At 37.1% G+C, this 14,337-nt stretch overlaps 1 protein-coding gene across 2 annotated transcripts; it reads left to right on the forward strand.

Annotated features, from left to right (window-relative positions):
* The first annotated feature begins 15 nt into the window (after window positions 1–15).
* Window positions 16–14,272, forward strand: LOC110044470 (fizzy-related protein homolog). 2 transcript variants are annotated; one of them, XM_089286571.1, is made up of 20 exons: window positions 16–871; window positions 2,242–2,324; window positions 2,741–2,795; window positions 3,540–3,577; window positions 3,932–3,954; window positions 5,183–5,247; window positions 5,641–5,706; window positions 5,984–6,060; window positions 6,277–6,304; window positions 6,721–6,777; window positions 7,015–7,113; window positions 8,417–8,482; window positions 8,902–9,004; window positions 9,706–9,824; window positions 10,245–10,400; window positions 11,202–11,303; window positions 12,213–12,251; window positions 12,947–13,051; window positions 13,354–13,446; window positions 13,865–14,272. In XM_089286571.1, exons 1-20 carry the CDS (start codon window positions 806–808, stop codon window positions 13,904–13,906), a joined length of 1,482 nt encoding a protein of 493 aa, XP_089142697.1. In that variant the 5' UTR covers window positions 16–805; the 3' UTR covers window positions 13,907–14,272. The 2 variants fall into 2 exon arrangements, with proteins under 2 accessions (XP_089142697.1, XP_089142698.1); XM_089286572.1 differs by having other exon boundaries at window positions 5,186–5,247.
* Window positions 14,273–14,337: the final 65 nt, after the last annotated feature.

Below are 14,337 nucleotides of genomic sequence, written 5' to 3' on the forward strand. Positions count from 1 at the left end.
TGTCTTCTTTTAGTCGCGCAGCTTCCCGGATGTTGACTAAATAGAAGCGTCAAAGTAACAACACAAGTGGCCGTTTGCATTTTGAAATTTCTATCTTTCAAAAGGCACACGTGTGGCCATCTATTTCTAACACGTTTGGTTATCTGCCTCTATTCCACTCCATCTGGCGACCTGTGTTTCCTTTCAAAGAAGAAAAGCAAAGGAAAGCGCAACGCTTACATGGGAGCGAGCGAATAATTCTTCCTTGTACGTAAGAACTTACATGTGTTGGAACAACCGCTTTCTGCGAAATCCCATTTCTTTACCGATAAGGAAGTTATGATGAAGACGATGTTGCTTTGAAGAATGATTCTATCCTTGGCTGTTGTGGGCCTGAAGGCAACTGCTTTTTGAAAACAATTAACAGGATAGCTAGTGAGCTAATAAAATTCGCCAAGCTTGTCTTCTTTATGCCCACTTTGGCCAGAGTTTTTGCTTGGAGGTCGTGACAACAGTACTGCATTTTACATCACCGCTGTCAGTTATAACGTGAAAGAGCGTGGTGTCGCTTGTTGCATAGACGACTGGAGTTAAATTATTTCGCTTTTGTTCCAACGAAGTACGCTTTTGGAGAACATCATTTTGTTGGCCACTTGTACCAGTGCTTGCATTGACCTATACTTCGTCTTGAAGATAAGCTTACAGTGTACGTTTGCAGTTTTATTTTCATGGTACCGTCTACAAGCACTGCTATCAAAAGCCAATCAACCAGTGTGAAAAAGGATTTCATAGTACGTTTATAAGTTACCTTCAAAAACAGCTGAAGATGGACCCTGAATATGAGAGAAGACTTCTTCGACAGCCAAATGGACGCAGTCCGCTTGGAAATTCTGTGAGGATAAGTAACATTATCTTACTTTATCGCAATTTTGCAGTATGATGTTAAGAGTTCGGGGCTAGGGCATGTCAGAATGCAGTGACAATTAAATTATAAACCAAATATAAAACAGTAAACAAAGTTCTTAGCCCAGTGGCTATTGGTTCAGGCTAAGAGACCTGCCTCTGCTTTGATCAATACAAAGTATTCTACGTATCAACTGTCGTGAAACTTATCCTTAGAATTGCGGGGTAAACTTTAGAGAAGGTAAACATAATTTTTTTTATGAGGCTAAATGTAATTTAGGTGAAGTTTGACTCAAGCCAATGCTGGTCAGCAGCCTTTCAAGGCGACCATGCTCACTGGGGTCTCATATGGGTTTTGCAGGGCTTGCATGTTTTGCTTGCTGGCTGTGTAAGATCATGCAGTTTGCCCATGAGTGCCGTTCGTGCTTGTAGCATGTTCTTACTCCCTCGCATCTCTCCCTTTCATTGGTGTTGGTAAGGTAAATGGGGTGGTAAATATCTCCACTGACTCAGTCAGTTTGATGGCACCTGTTGGTTGCCGCACTCAGGGCTGCTATGGATACCTGTTTGAGGCTTTTATCTCCCCAATCCCTTAGGCACCTTTCCCAAGCTCATCAATTTTGGCAATGAGTTGAAATACTTCTTGATTTGTGCACTTGTGATGCACAACATGACTTGATACTCCAGCATGACTTTCATGCGCAGTGAGGACTCACAGAAACTATTTGCGTGCATGATCTTAAGGGGAGACGCTCTCTTTAGGGGTAATACCGTAAAGCAACTATTGCACAGCATGAATTTAATAGGCCATTTGCGAGTTACCTTGTGTCTCTGTTTCAAAATGAGTCTTCGTGCAAAACCTTCCTTATGAAAATGAACCTGTAGGTGGAACTCATTTTCATATGTCTTCACAAAAAGACTAGTGTTAATAGAGAGGCAAGAGGCAACTTGGAAATAGCCTATTGCCCTAATTTTATGGCAACAATTTATTTTTATTGCCACACACACCGCTGAATTGAAGACTACTTAAAAGCAGATTTGCTCAATGTTGTCATTTAACTACAACTACCAGCTGAGAATTTATTTCATTTTTAGTGCAGAGTGCACTATTGGGATGGTTTAAGGAGCTGCTGTTCATTAAGGCACTAAGAGAGTCACATGTACATTGTAAGAGTCTGAAATTATCAGAGTATTTTAGCTTATAATGAAGCCTAACTTCACATCACAATGATAATAATTATAATGTGATTTAATTTCAACTAACCTGCCTCATATAATTATAGTAAAATTATGTGAAATGATTTAATTTCAACTGTCGGCCTGTTACATGTACATGTAATACGTTTCTATTTATCACAGCCAAGTTTTAGTGGAGTAAGGCCTTTCAGCTCACCACATTTGAGCCCAGTAGGTTCCCCTAACAGAGAAAAGTATGGAGACAGGTAAGGAAGCATGATTCAATTTTATTAATGATCTTGAAACACTCTGGCAAAAGTTTCCTTCAACATCTGAGCATGTTCAATTCAACTCAGTTACTAAGACTGACATAAAAAAAAAGAAAATTTATGTAAATTATACACTGCATGTCTATACATGTACATGATCATAAAATTTACTGTCATCATATCTTAATGTTTGTTGCGGTGATAGTTAAAAGAAAAATAAACAAGTTTTAATTTTTTCTGTTTGTTTTGCTTAAGATATTGATAAGAACAGTACAGTAGTTATGATAATCTTGAAACATTTATGGCCAAGAGTGTAATCATGTTCTATTTTGTGTATACTTGCTGTTTTGTTTGAAGAATGGCATGTTCCTGCTGACATGTAATAATATGGTTTATTTCTTTTTATGATGCAGGTTTATACCAAGCCGCACCAGTCCTGCATGGCAGCTTAATTTTAATTTAGTACAGGTACTGTATGGTGTGGGATCTACATGTAAATAATAATTTGTATGGACTGGTCTTTTTTTATTATAATTGTAAGGCTGTTGTTGTTTTCATGTTCAATTCCATTATTGATAAATTGTAACCAATTCAATTTTCAGTAGAATGTAGCTGTGGATACATACATGTCTTTACATAATTTATACAACATGTACTGTACTTACAATAAGTAAATTAAGCTTATGAATGTGAATATTATACATTATTGAGGACAGTGTAACATTCTATCCTGGGTATTGTTATTCATGACATCGTAATGAGGTATGATGGGGAATTTCTTTGGTCTGGCACAAGCCTAAGACCTGGTGAAAATAGGAGCAGACAGGATTAATCCTGACTTACTCGTTGGGTTGGAGGCTGGGTTGGCAGCCTCTTCCCTTTCACGGCCTTGAGTTGGGTGATGGGGTGGAACACAAGTAACTTCTTTTATATTGTCATTTGCATAATCCCAGGGTATCAATTACCAATGCAAATTGAGTTTGCATAGTTGTTTAAGGTGCATACAAAGGCACTGACAGCTCTTGTACATGTAGCCCAGTTACACTTTGTACTAATCTTTACTTGTCAGGAAGAGATCCTTGTTGCATAAAATTGATATCTACCTGGTTTTGTACACATTCAAGCATGACAGCACTTATAAATACTAACTACTATATTACAGCATATCGTACATGTAATGTTATTTAATTTATATTAATTTATTTTATGTAGGAAAATAGTGATCCAGCAAAGAATAGTGCAGTTCCAAGGTCAGTTGTATTTTGATTGCAGATTGTTGATTGCATGCTCCTTAAAATCCTACATGTACATGCATCTTTGCCGGTTATTATTTATAATACACATAAGTGACGACCGACAAACAGTTCTTTTTACAAAATACATGTGTACAGAATAATATACATGTAGGTGCCTTGTTGGAGTTCAGAGGTCAACAGATTCTTTCAATCGTTCAGTCATCTTATAGCACATATGTATTATTTAATATAAATGTAAACATGCATGTGTAGCGTTTTGCTAATAAAAGTTTTTCCCCATAATTTTGTTAATTCTTTTAATTTTGGTACTTGCGTGGACAAGGTTAGTAAAACTTCTTTCCTTTTCAGGGATTCCAGTGTTGATTCAAAGGGTAAGTTTACATGATATATTCACATATATATGCTGTAATTTCACTTAATTTTATCTCAATAATTGAGATAAATTTAAGGAAAATTACAGCATTATAATCATAACAGGGGTTCTGATAGGTCGCCGAAAAAAAGTCAAATTTTGTGGGATTTCCAGAGACAAATTCAAGGAAAAAAATGGCTGACTTTGCGGGAAATTCGCGGGAATTTTCGCGGCAAATTTTGCTGAAAAACGATTGGCAAAAATGGCGATTTTGTGGGAGTTTTCTGGGAAAATTTTGCTGGAAACAATCAGTTTTGCACTGATTTGGCAAACATTTGTAACTAAAAAAGAAGGCAATTTTGCCTTTTTTTTTTTTTTTTCGGAAAATGATGAGTGTTAACCTATGCAATAACAACAGCAACAGAGACACATACTACTTATAAATGTTGCCTTTGTAAAACCAGCGATTTTGCAGGAAAAGCTGAGCAACTCGTTTGGACTATACATGTACATGTAGTGTGTGTTTGTATTTGTTTGACCACAAGGTTATTTTTAACAGAAATCATCATTTGCCCTTCTAACAACAATGCGCTCAAGAAATGCACTAATGGTTAAGCTTTTTACGTCGTGGCCACAGTGAGTGCCCAGTTTTTCGCAACATTAATCTAGGAACACCTGGTAGTTTTTGGATGTTGTTTATTTGTTGCAGTGATGAAGTTTCACGATAAATTTGCAAGTTTACGGCAACTAAATAGCCCCAACAGCGAACATAAGTTTCAGATATGTTGCACCAACATGTACTTGGTATGATTTCCAGTGAATTTTGCGGTATTTTGCGTGTTTTAGTGAATTTTGCGGGATTTTGCGGATTTACTTGAAATTCGTGGCTTCGCGACCGTGCGAAATATCAGAAGCCGTGTCATAATCATAAGCACATGTGCTGCATACGTTTTTTGGTAGGTCCACTGCTTCAAAATTTATTGAAAGGGCTGTTTTAAGCAAATTAAACTTGAAGATACAATACAATGTACGTTGTGCAATGATCAGCTTGGCTGTACTTCATTGACCATCTGCTCATAGCCTGAAAACTCATCAAACAATTTAATATACAGTCGTTTGGTCTAAGTATTAACTGTTAAATAGAAAACAAAATATTAGACTGCTAGGCACAGTTGAAGGCATTTTTCTTAGGGAACATTTGGAATATTGCAATTAACTTGATGTTTGTTACTTGCACTTTCTATTAGAAGGTATGGCTTATCAGTGTCTGTTGAAGAATGAGCTGCTCGGTGCAGGAATTGAAGACCTTAAGGTAAATCTTGCCAATGGATTGACTTCAGTAAGTGTGTATGCATATACATGTAATCTGTCCTCTCCTGCTTCATTTCTTGGAGAGAAGAGGCTTGATATATATGCAAAACAGCAGTCAGCAGTCTTTTCTGTGGGTTTAGACTGTATCAATTTCAAAAAAAGAAAATGTTTCTTAGTGTATGTGTAATGGACTGGCATTCCTGGTTTAGGGGGGATGGAAATCAGGGGTAGTGGGGGGGAGGGGCAATGTCATTCTTCTACAGTGACACTTAGTTCTAGCATCATAACAGAGACTGGAGTTTATTGTGCTAGCCTGTATAAGAAGTTGTAGGCTGAGTAGCACATGTAATAAAGTATGCTACATGTAATTTTGATCTCTGTTTTTTCCACTCAGGAAGTGCCACATGAGGAAAGAAGAGCACTATCCAGCAACAGTAATCACATACACAGTATATTCCAGGTGGGAATGTCTGATTAATTTATGGCCAGAAACACATTAAGAGCTTACATGTAAAACTATGTGAATGAGGTGTTAACTGGACAACCTGCTTATTTTTTAGGGGAAATCTGTTTCTTAAATGAGCTTACTTAGAAGTCTAAACTCTCTATTAGTCCACTCTGAAAATGTTTCTGTGACAGCAAGAGTGCATTATTAGACAAAGATGTCAGTTTGATTCATTTGATACCATCTGATGTAGTTTCTTGTTAACATGTTTTTACTATTCCTTCTTCCTCAGTACCAGGTGAAAAGAAGTAAGCAAGATGACACAGAATCAGTCGCTTCTTATTCTTTGTCGCCTGTCAGTAAGAAAAGGTACATGTATTTTGGCACAAATACATTCACGGTACAGCCATGTGTGTGCTTTGAAAAATAAGTTGATGTACCTGCTGCATGTTTACAAGTGGTTTAGCCACATGACTGTGGTTTTGTACTGTATATTTGACAATAAAGTTCATTCAGGCACATGTACATGTTACAATGTTACAATTAATAACTTATATTAATTGTGTTATTTACTCTTTCTTACAGTCAGAGACTTCTACGATCACCGAGAAAGGTCAGTGTAATAATTTATTAAACAGACTTTTAAAGGACACCTTAAGAGTATTTCTTAATTTTATTTTATAATTTATTCATTGTTAACTTTAACTCTGTAAATGTAGAAATAGGTAACATTTTTAGACTGTGAACTCTTAGCTTTTAAGGTATGCAAGGCCCCTCTGAAAACCACATAATTATGTGACATGGGCTCCCTGGTAAAATATCTTAAATTTTATTATTTTTATACGTGGCTATTTGTTTGGATCACAACTGCCACTGTCAATTAAATATTTAAGTTAAAACTTTGGACTGAAACTCTCACCAAAGGCAAAATCAATTGTGCTAGTACATGTAACTTGTATTTAAAAATATTGAACACTCTGAATCCCACTTCAATACATTGTTTAGGTTTCAGATTTTTGTGTTTTTCAGTCTACAAGAAAAATTTCCAAGATACCCTTTAAAGTATTAGATGCTCCTGAATTACAGGTTTGTAGATTAAATGTTATTTCCAACAGTGTCAGTAAGTACTGTGCCATATATATGGTGTGCTTTGGGATAGATAGATATCCAAGTAATAAGAGTTCAGGGAATGATACATGCCATGGAAATCACTGTAAGAACTGATTAAGAATTGTTAGTAGTAATGTATTGATTAGACTGTACACATTGTTACATTGAGAATGAACTTACAAATGTACTTATTTGATCAATATTCTTTTTCAGGATGACTTTTATCTTAATCTTGTGGATTGGTCGGGGCAGAATATTTTAAGTGTTGGCTTGGGAACATGTGTTTATCTTTGGAGTGCATGCACCAGTCAGGTACTACAGTTAGTAATGTTGGTAACAAATGTTGTAATATTACTATAACAGTGTCTGATCTAGAGCGTGCCATTGCGGGATTGGAGCAGTTCGATAGAAGATGTCCCCCAAATATTCGTCACGTGGATCATTTTGGCCCAGCAAACATCAGCAGCTACTGACTTGTAATTTTCCTTCGTTTCCTAAGGTTTTCGAAAACTTCATGTAATTTGAAGTTTCAGAGAATTGACAATATAAAACAAAATGTGTTTTACAAATGTTTATGACACAGACAAATAAAAATGGCTGCCAAAGGCTGAGATGAGATTCCTGGGAACAAGTAGAATAATTCTTATAGAGGGGTCAATTTAATATATAGATTTAGATGCATGTGCACATTGCAAACCCCTTTTGTCGAACCAAAAGCCAAAGCAGCAAGGAGAAACTTTCAATCTACCTGGTTGGAAAAATTCACCAGAAAAAAACAGTGTGTCCCCCAAAAAACTGGAATGTCCCCTAGAAAATTGTTGACTGGGACAGAATGTCCCCCTAAAGTGAAATCCTAGATCAGACACTGCCATAACTATGACCCTTGCAGTATAAGGTTTTGAAGAAACTCAATAAATTTAGGGTTAACTAGCGAGTATTTACATTTAGGAGACATTCTTGCATAACTAGATAAGTCCAAAGTAAGGCACACAGTACAAAATTGCCAGTCAGATTTACTGAGCATTTTTCCAGTGAATTAAAGTCCATCTGTAAGTTACCAATAAATGTGCAAGTTAGTAGTTGAATGTCCTGTAAAGAAATGAGACAATTCCAATTGAAAACATCTGATACCAGAATTCCTTGTTAACTGATTTGAGTTCAAATGTTTTCCTACAGACTTTAGTTTTGTTTTTTTGCAAAGCTTTAATTGCACACAGTCATTTATGTAGCACATATTTCTTTAACCTCCCTCAAAATTGATATGAGTACACTGTACAAACATGTATGCTTAGTAACCTAAAAGGCCATCAAATACCCTGCTGTAAGAGGCCTCCCCCTCCTGTCAGCAGAGAAAGACTTGATGGTACAGTGTGTAGATTTTACACTGACGATTCTTGAACCATTAACATTTGACATTTCTTTTGTCCTTTTTTTTTGGGGGGGGGGGGGGCGGGAGGAGGTGTGACTACAGAATGAGTGCTCTTCTATTAACAAAACTATTAAGTCACTATTTTTACAGTGTAAAACTGCTAATCTTTTGAAAGTGTTCTTGGTTCAAGTCCTTAACTGTAATAATAATAAAGGAAAGGCTATATTCCTGTCACTCTCTCCACAGGTTACAAAACTCTGTGATCTTGCATCCGATGGTGACTCTGTGACATCAGTGTCTTGGTCAGAAAGGGTATAGTCTGAATTTATTTGATTCTAATTACTTGAATGTACTTTTACTTTTTTGCAATATACTGTACAAGTACAATGTAGAGTTGTGATGCATTTTTAGCTTTCTCTACATTTATCTGAATTTACCTCACCAACAATGATGGTGTCACAGACAACTGTTTGCCAAACTGAAAATGTGATATTGCAATCATCCAGTCACAGCTACTTAGTAACAACTGAATTTGATTTGTAGAATCTCTGCTCCCTGGCTAAAATAATGGGCATGCAGTTTTTGTGTACCATTCATGCAGGAACAAGTGCTGTTGTGTCACTACAGTATAAATACAATGCAATGAAAAATTGGTAGCACTCCTATTTATGTCTTTCAACTTCTATTTTAAAGACTTGTTTTGATTCCAAATTATTGTCTTTGTGTTACAGAGTGGCCTTGTTGCTGTTGGGACACATAAAGGTCTTGTTCAAATCTGGGATGCTGCTGCACAAAAGCGTGTATCAACCATTGAAGGACATACTGCAAGAGTTGGTAAGCAAGTGAATTTAGGATACTGTACATATACATGTCCACAATTATCCACCTATTGCGTTTATTCTTTAAACAGGTACTAATATTTTTGTCCACATACAGTACCGGTCAAATGTAAGTTGACAGTCACTCGAAACTCGAACGACTCGACTCGATCCTCGATCCTCAAAACTGGAAAACTTCGAGTATCGAGTCGAGTCCTTCGAGTTTGGAGTCAAGTCGTTCGAGTTTCGAGTCGAAGTGACAAAGAATTTATTGCTCGATTAATTTTCCCCGTACATGTCAATCTTGCTGGTTTACTTTTGGAGACAGAGAAATTTTCGAGTCACGACTTGAAATTTTCGAGACATCAACTCCAGACTAACGATTTGGACATTAATATGAAATACATGTACTCTTGCACGAATAAAGGAAGCCACACGATGCGTGGTATTGTTTATTTCTATTGTTACGAATTTGAGATATAAATTGCTTTCTCGAAAAATTCTTCGAGCATCTCGAAACTCGATTCTCAATCCTCAAAAGCATCGAGGATCAAGTTTCGAGTCGAGACTGTCAACTTACATTTGACCGGTACTGTAAGTCCGGCAAAGGTATTAAAAAGAGTATCTGTTTACGGATGTAAGTACACCTGGGGCCTTAGATTGAGTGTTTGTTTTGCCGGAGAAACAGGTTTGATCAGTGTTCTTATTTCATCAAAGGTGCACTGGCCTGGAATGGTGACATGCTATCATCAGGCAGTAGAGATAGGCTGATTCTTCAGCGTGATGCCAGGACTCCTAGCCCAGTGGAAAGAAGGCTGATTGGACATAGACAAGAGGTTAGTCTAATGGTCCTTATGCTTCAATTGTAGAACAGGCGACCACAGGCTTCCTCCAGCTGCTGCAATCTTGGGCAAGTGCAGCAATTTGGCTTGACTGCCTTATCCCTGTGCTAAGGTCTTATGCGTCATATGGCGTAAAAAGCACAGATGATGACAATGATGCCATTTTGCTTCAATATTTCCTAGAAGGGACTCAACATTTCTGGTTTCTTCTTGCTATGTGGTTGAATGTGCATTTGTACGTATAGGCCATACTCTTATCACAGGTTTACCTTCAAGTGGACAAAATCCATGTAAATGACTCATGAAAACTTGAGCTAGCGCCTCTCTCAAAGGGCTTGTAAGGGTTATTTTGTGGGTATTTAAACCAGTTAAACTACACACAGGGTTGAAGAAGACAATTTCTGTTATTAACAGGTGTGTGGACTGAAGTGGTCTCCTGACCATCAGCACCTGGCATCAGGTGGTAATGATAACAAGCTGCTGGTATGGAACTTGTCCAATCTGTCTCCTGAGCAGCAGTATGGTGAACACTCTGCAGCAGTCAAAGCCATCGCATGGTCTCCTCATCAGGTATGTTCAGTAAATTTTGTACAAGCTATGAAGGACATCACCCATTGTTATTTTATTTTATTTTATTTTATTGTATTGTATTGTATTGTATTGTATTGTATTGTATTGTATTGTATTGTATTGTATTGTATTGTATTGTATTTTATTTTATTGTATTGTATTGTAAGAGTAAACATTCACATATGTGACATATTCCACCTCTTTAAACCTGTGCTGGCCATTTGAGCAAACAGGCTTTTACATAAATACATGTATGTCAAACACGATACTTGTTGACTGTGTTTGACCACATTTCCTAACGCCAGAAAGAGAGTTGAAAATATGACACGTAGCAGGGTATTTTTGACGAACTTTAAGGTGTATGGATACATTGTAAGTGGTAAAACACTTCTTTGAGTGGTCGATATGTGGTCTCCTCAATCAAAACTAAGGAGCAAACGGAGCAATAAAGTCATAAAAGTCCATATTGATTAGAGCAGTTATCTAAACATTGTCACTGTTATAGTTTCTTTTTGCTTTGAATCATATTTACTTGTTTTATGCTTGCCTTGGGACTGGCCTTTTTCTCTTGTTAAGCTCATTGATTGTCTTTCGTCCAAAGAATTTACTGCGAAGGCTGATTGTGTCAACAATAAAGAAAGCATCAACAACAACAAAAACAAACTTAAGCAATTGTTGTGTTCATATGGAGACCACTCTCTAGCAGTAAATCGTTGTAACAAAGATCGCTGAAATCCAGTAGTAGCAGCGGTCATATAGCAACGAACCTTTATCCAATATTCCCTTGTGGTTTGTCCACAGCATGGTCTGCTTTCCTCAGGGGGTGGTACAGCCGACAGATGCATCAGATTCTGGAATACACTAACAGGACAACCACTACAGTGTGTGGACACTGGTTCGCAGGTACATGTCCTTGGATGAAATCCTATTTTCTCCTAACCTTTTCAAATCAGATCAAATTTATTTATGAAATCCAGCTCAGTTAACTGTAGTACACAGATTACACAATACAGATAGTAAATCAAACGAATCGAACCCAGCATGTTATAAGAATGATGGATTTGATCGCCTCAGTTATTACATGTCGAAGTACGTTTTTCATATGAAGACATCACAGTATGTTCTTCCATATTTGCACTTGTAAACTGTTCATGTAGGACCAATTTCCCACAATACGAAAATAAATTAGAAATAGTTATAAGAATTATTATGCTAATCAGATCAGATCATAGACAGCATGTGTTAAAAGATTACATACCGTTAAGTAATTCAAGTTCGATGTGTGTACTGTAAGATATCTGATGACTGAAGGCCCAAGCCAATAGATAGATGGGAAAAAATACGCACAAAATCACACGAGCGAACAGACACTGGCCATGAGTGGTAAACATGTTATAGGCAAAAGAAAAAACTGTTGATGTGACACTCTAAGTTATATCTTGTACTCAAATTGGTTGAAATCGTCAGTCAAGGTTTGCAATAGCAGACTTGCACGATATCATCATTTGACTACAACTGCCGGAATTCAATTCGCTTTTTCTTTATTTAATTTTTGAAGCCACAGAAACGGAAAAAGTGAAAGATTCTAGTAGTTGTAGTCAAATGACGCCATCATGCAAATCACGTACTGCTGCCTTATACAGACTGTCCGCATGACTCTTCCCATGAAAATAAACATAGAACAGTGTCATTGTTCATGTAGCTAGTCCTGTTGCCCTTGTGGCACATATCCTCATGTGAACAGTCTAAGCAGCGTGTGTCCTTTTGTATTTACTGACCTTAAATGTACTTGTATTTTCTTTCTCATGCTAGGTTTGCAACTTAGCATGGTCTAAGCATTCTAATGAACTAGTGAGTGTTTTTGTTTCGTTGATTTACAAACCATTTTGGGGGTTATGTATTGTAAGTATTTTAATTAACATCTAGAAAGGGAAAGTGCAGTATATGTGCTTGATTTAATTTACCAGTAATGTATTGTAAAGTCTAACTTGAGGTCACTTACGTATTAAAAAAACATTGCCCTTCTTCCTTCAGTTTTTTAAATCCATGCTCAAATTGTGCTTGAGTGTTTAATTGATTAAGGATCTTAATTTGAATTTGAATTTTGATTTTAAGGGAGTTTTCACATAGGGTTAACCTCGTAACTTTCTTTTCTCGATGCATCTTTTTCCCCTTAATTTTTAGTTTTTACTTGTATTTTTATTTTGCATTTTCTATAAATGAAGTACATGTATGTATGTATTTGAATTTCCTTGTGTTGATTTTGGCGGTTTCCGAGTTGTGTTATCCAATCAGATCGCAACAGGACTAGTTTCCGAAGTTTCTCTCTTTGTGAAGTAACGAAAGTCGTGTTTATATCAACTGCACAACCAGAGACCTTCCGAAACTCACTTGAATTCTCAAACGTTTGCACTCTTTGTATGTGGCTATCTAAAACTGGGATAATCGCCCATAGTTCAACTTAACTACCGAACTCAGTGCATATCGTGTGTCATTATGTGTGAAAAAAAAAGCTTTGACATTGTAACGTTTGTTCTTGACTGCAGGTTAGTACGCACGGCTACTCACAGAACCAGATCTTAGTTTGGAAATATCCGTCGTTGACTCAAGTAGCCAAGTTAACAGGGCATTCTTACAGAGTTCTTTATCTGGTAAGTTGAGAGTTTCTTTGGCAGTCGTTACTAACTTGGTTCGTCCATAATGCCTCTTACACAGTGACAGCTCAGTCGTAACAGCTCTTTTTATCTCTCTCCGTTCGTACACTACATCATACAACATGACGAAAGTGACGAGATTTGTATTAACGTAACCACCAAATCCTTAGAAAATCGATGTCAATCAGTAAAGATAATCTGACCTGCTATTGCAATTCACAAGACGGAGTTAAAAATAAACCCACTTGAGACGCATAACCCTGGTCTAAAACTAATGAGATTTTCGTTATTTATCACAGGCTGTATCACCTGATGGTGAAGCTATAGTAACAGGAGCCGGGGATGAAACTCTTCGATTTTGGAATGTCTTCAACAAAGCACGCTCACACAAGGTATCTGCTGCTCTTAATTTTTGTGCTACTAATTTGTTTATTTTGTTTGTTACCAAGTCAAACTTTTGGCTTTTGACTGTGTTTCTAGCGCGTATTACACATACGCGCGCTAAAATATTGGTTTCCATATGTTGCAGCACACCTTTGTTTACTTTGCCCTTCGTGCGCACGCTTTCCTTGCGTGCTACGCGTAGTTTTTTGTATGGCGTGGCTCGCTCATTTCATAAACAAAAGAACGGTTAAGCCCGAAACGTTTAGTAAACCAGCTACTGTTTGACTCTTTCGAGAGCCTTTTTCCAGCCTCATATTTAGCTTATCGTCATAGTGTCACGCATCATCTGAGTTTTTTGAGAGGCGTTCTTGAACTTCCTTGCAGTCGTTAACCATTTTGTTTTCTCTCTCTGTTTTCCTTCATTAGGAATCCAAATCTGAGCTCAACCTCTTCTCAAGGATAAGATGATATTAGCTCAAGAACCAAAGTTTTAAAACCTTAAACCATTTAATTATGTTGGAGGATGCACAAGAAACTTTCACACTTGTATCGAACAACAAGAGACCGTGCGGTACACATACAAAGCTGTCTTCTTATGAACCAAAGAAGAGCCGAGATGGTAGTTACACAATACAACAAATTGAAGTGATCTGCAGTTACCCTCACATCCTCACATGTTTGCCAGGAATTGTATATCCATGGAGGAACCAAATGTCAATCACCATTTGAAATAAAGGATCACAAGGAAACTAGGGTTTAATTTCGATGCCCTGATGTTGAAAATTTGACATCGTTTCTTGAGGCAAACAGAAATAAAGCGTAATGTTACTAATACTTGCGTTCGATTATAACTCGCTAGATGATGCCCAAAATCGAGATTTATAATAGTAATTTAGGAA

Source organism: Orbicella faveolata, unplaced genomic scaffold (assembly GCF_042242905.1).
Source record: "Orbicella faveolata isolate gen_17 unplaced genomic scaffold, um_ofav_v1 contig_14, whole genome shotgun sequence".
In the NCBI taxonomy this organism is placed as follows: Eukaryota; Metazoa; Cnidaria; class Anthozoa; order Scleractinia; family Merulinidae; genus Orbicella; species Orbicella faveolata.

What these genes read in the sequence shown, in the direction of transcription:
- LOC110044470 (XM_089286571.1), top strand. Translation starts at nt 806, where the DNA reads ATGGACCCTGAATATGAGAGAAGACTTCTTCGACAGCCAAATGGACGC. An exon ending in CTTACAGAGTTCTTTATCTG is followed by an intron (nt 13,052 to 13,353) that starts GTAAGTTGAGAG and finishes TATTTATCACAG; the next exon opens with GCTGTATCACCTGATGGTGA. An exon ending in ACAAAGCACGCTCACACAAG is followed by an intron (nt 13,447 to 13,864) that starts GTATCTGCTGCT and finishes TTCCTTCATTAG; the next exon opens with GAATCCAAATCTGAGCTCAA.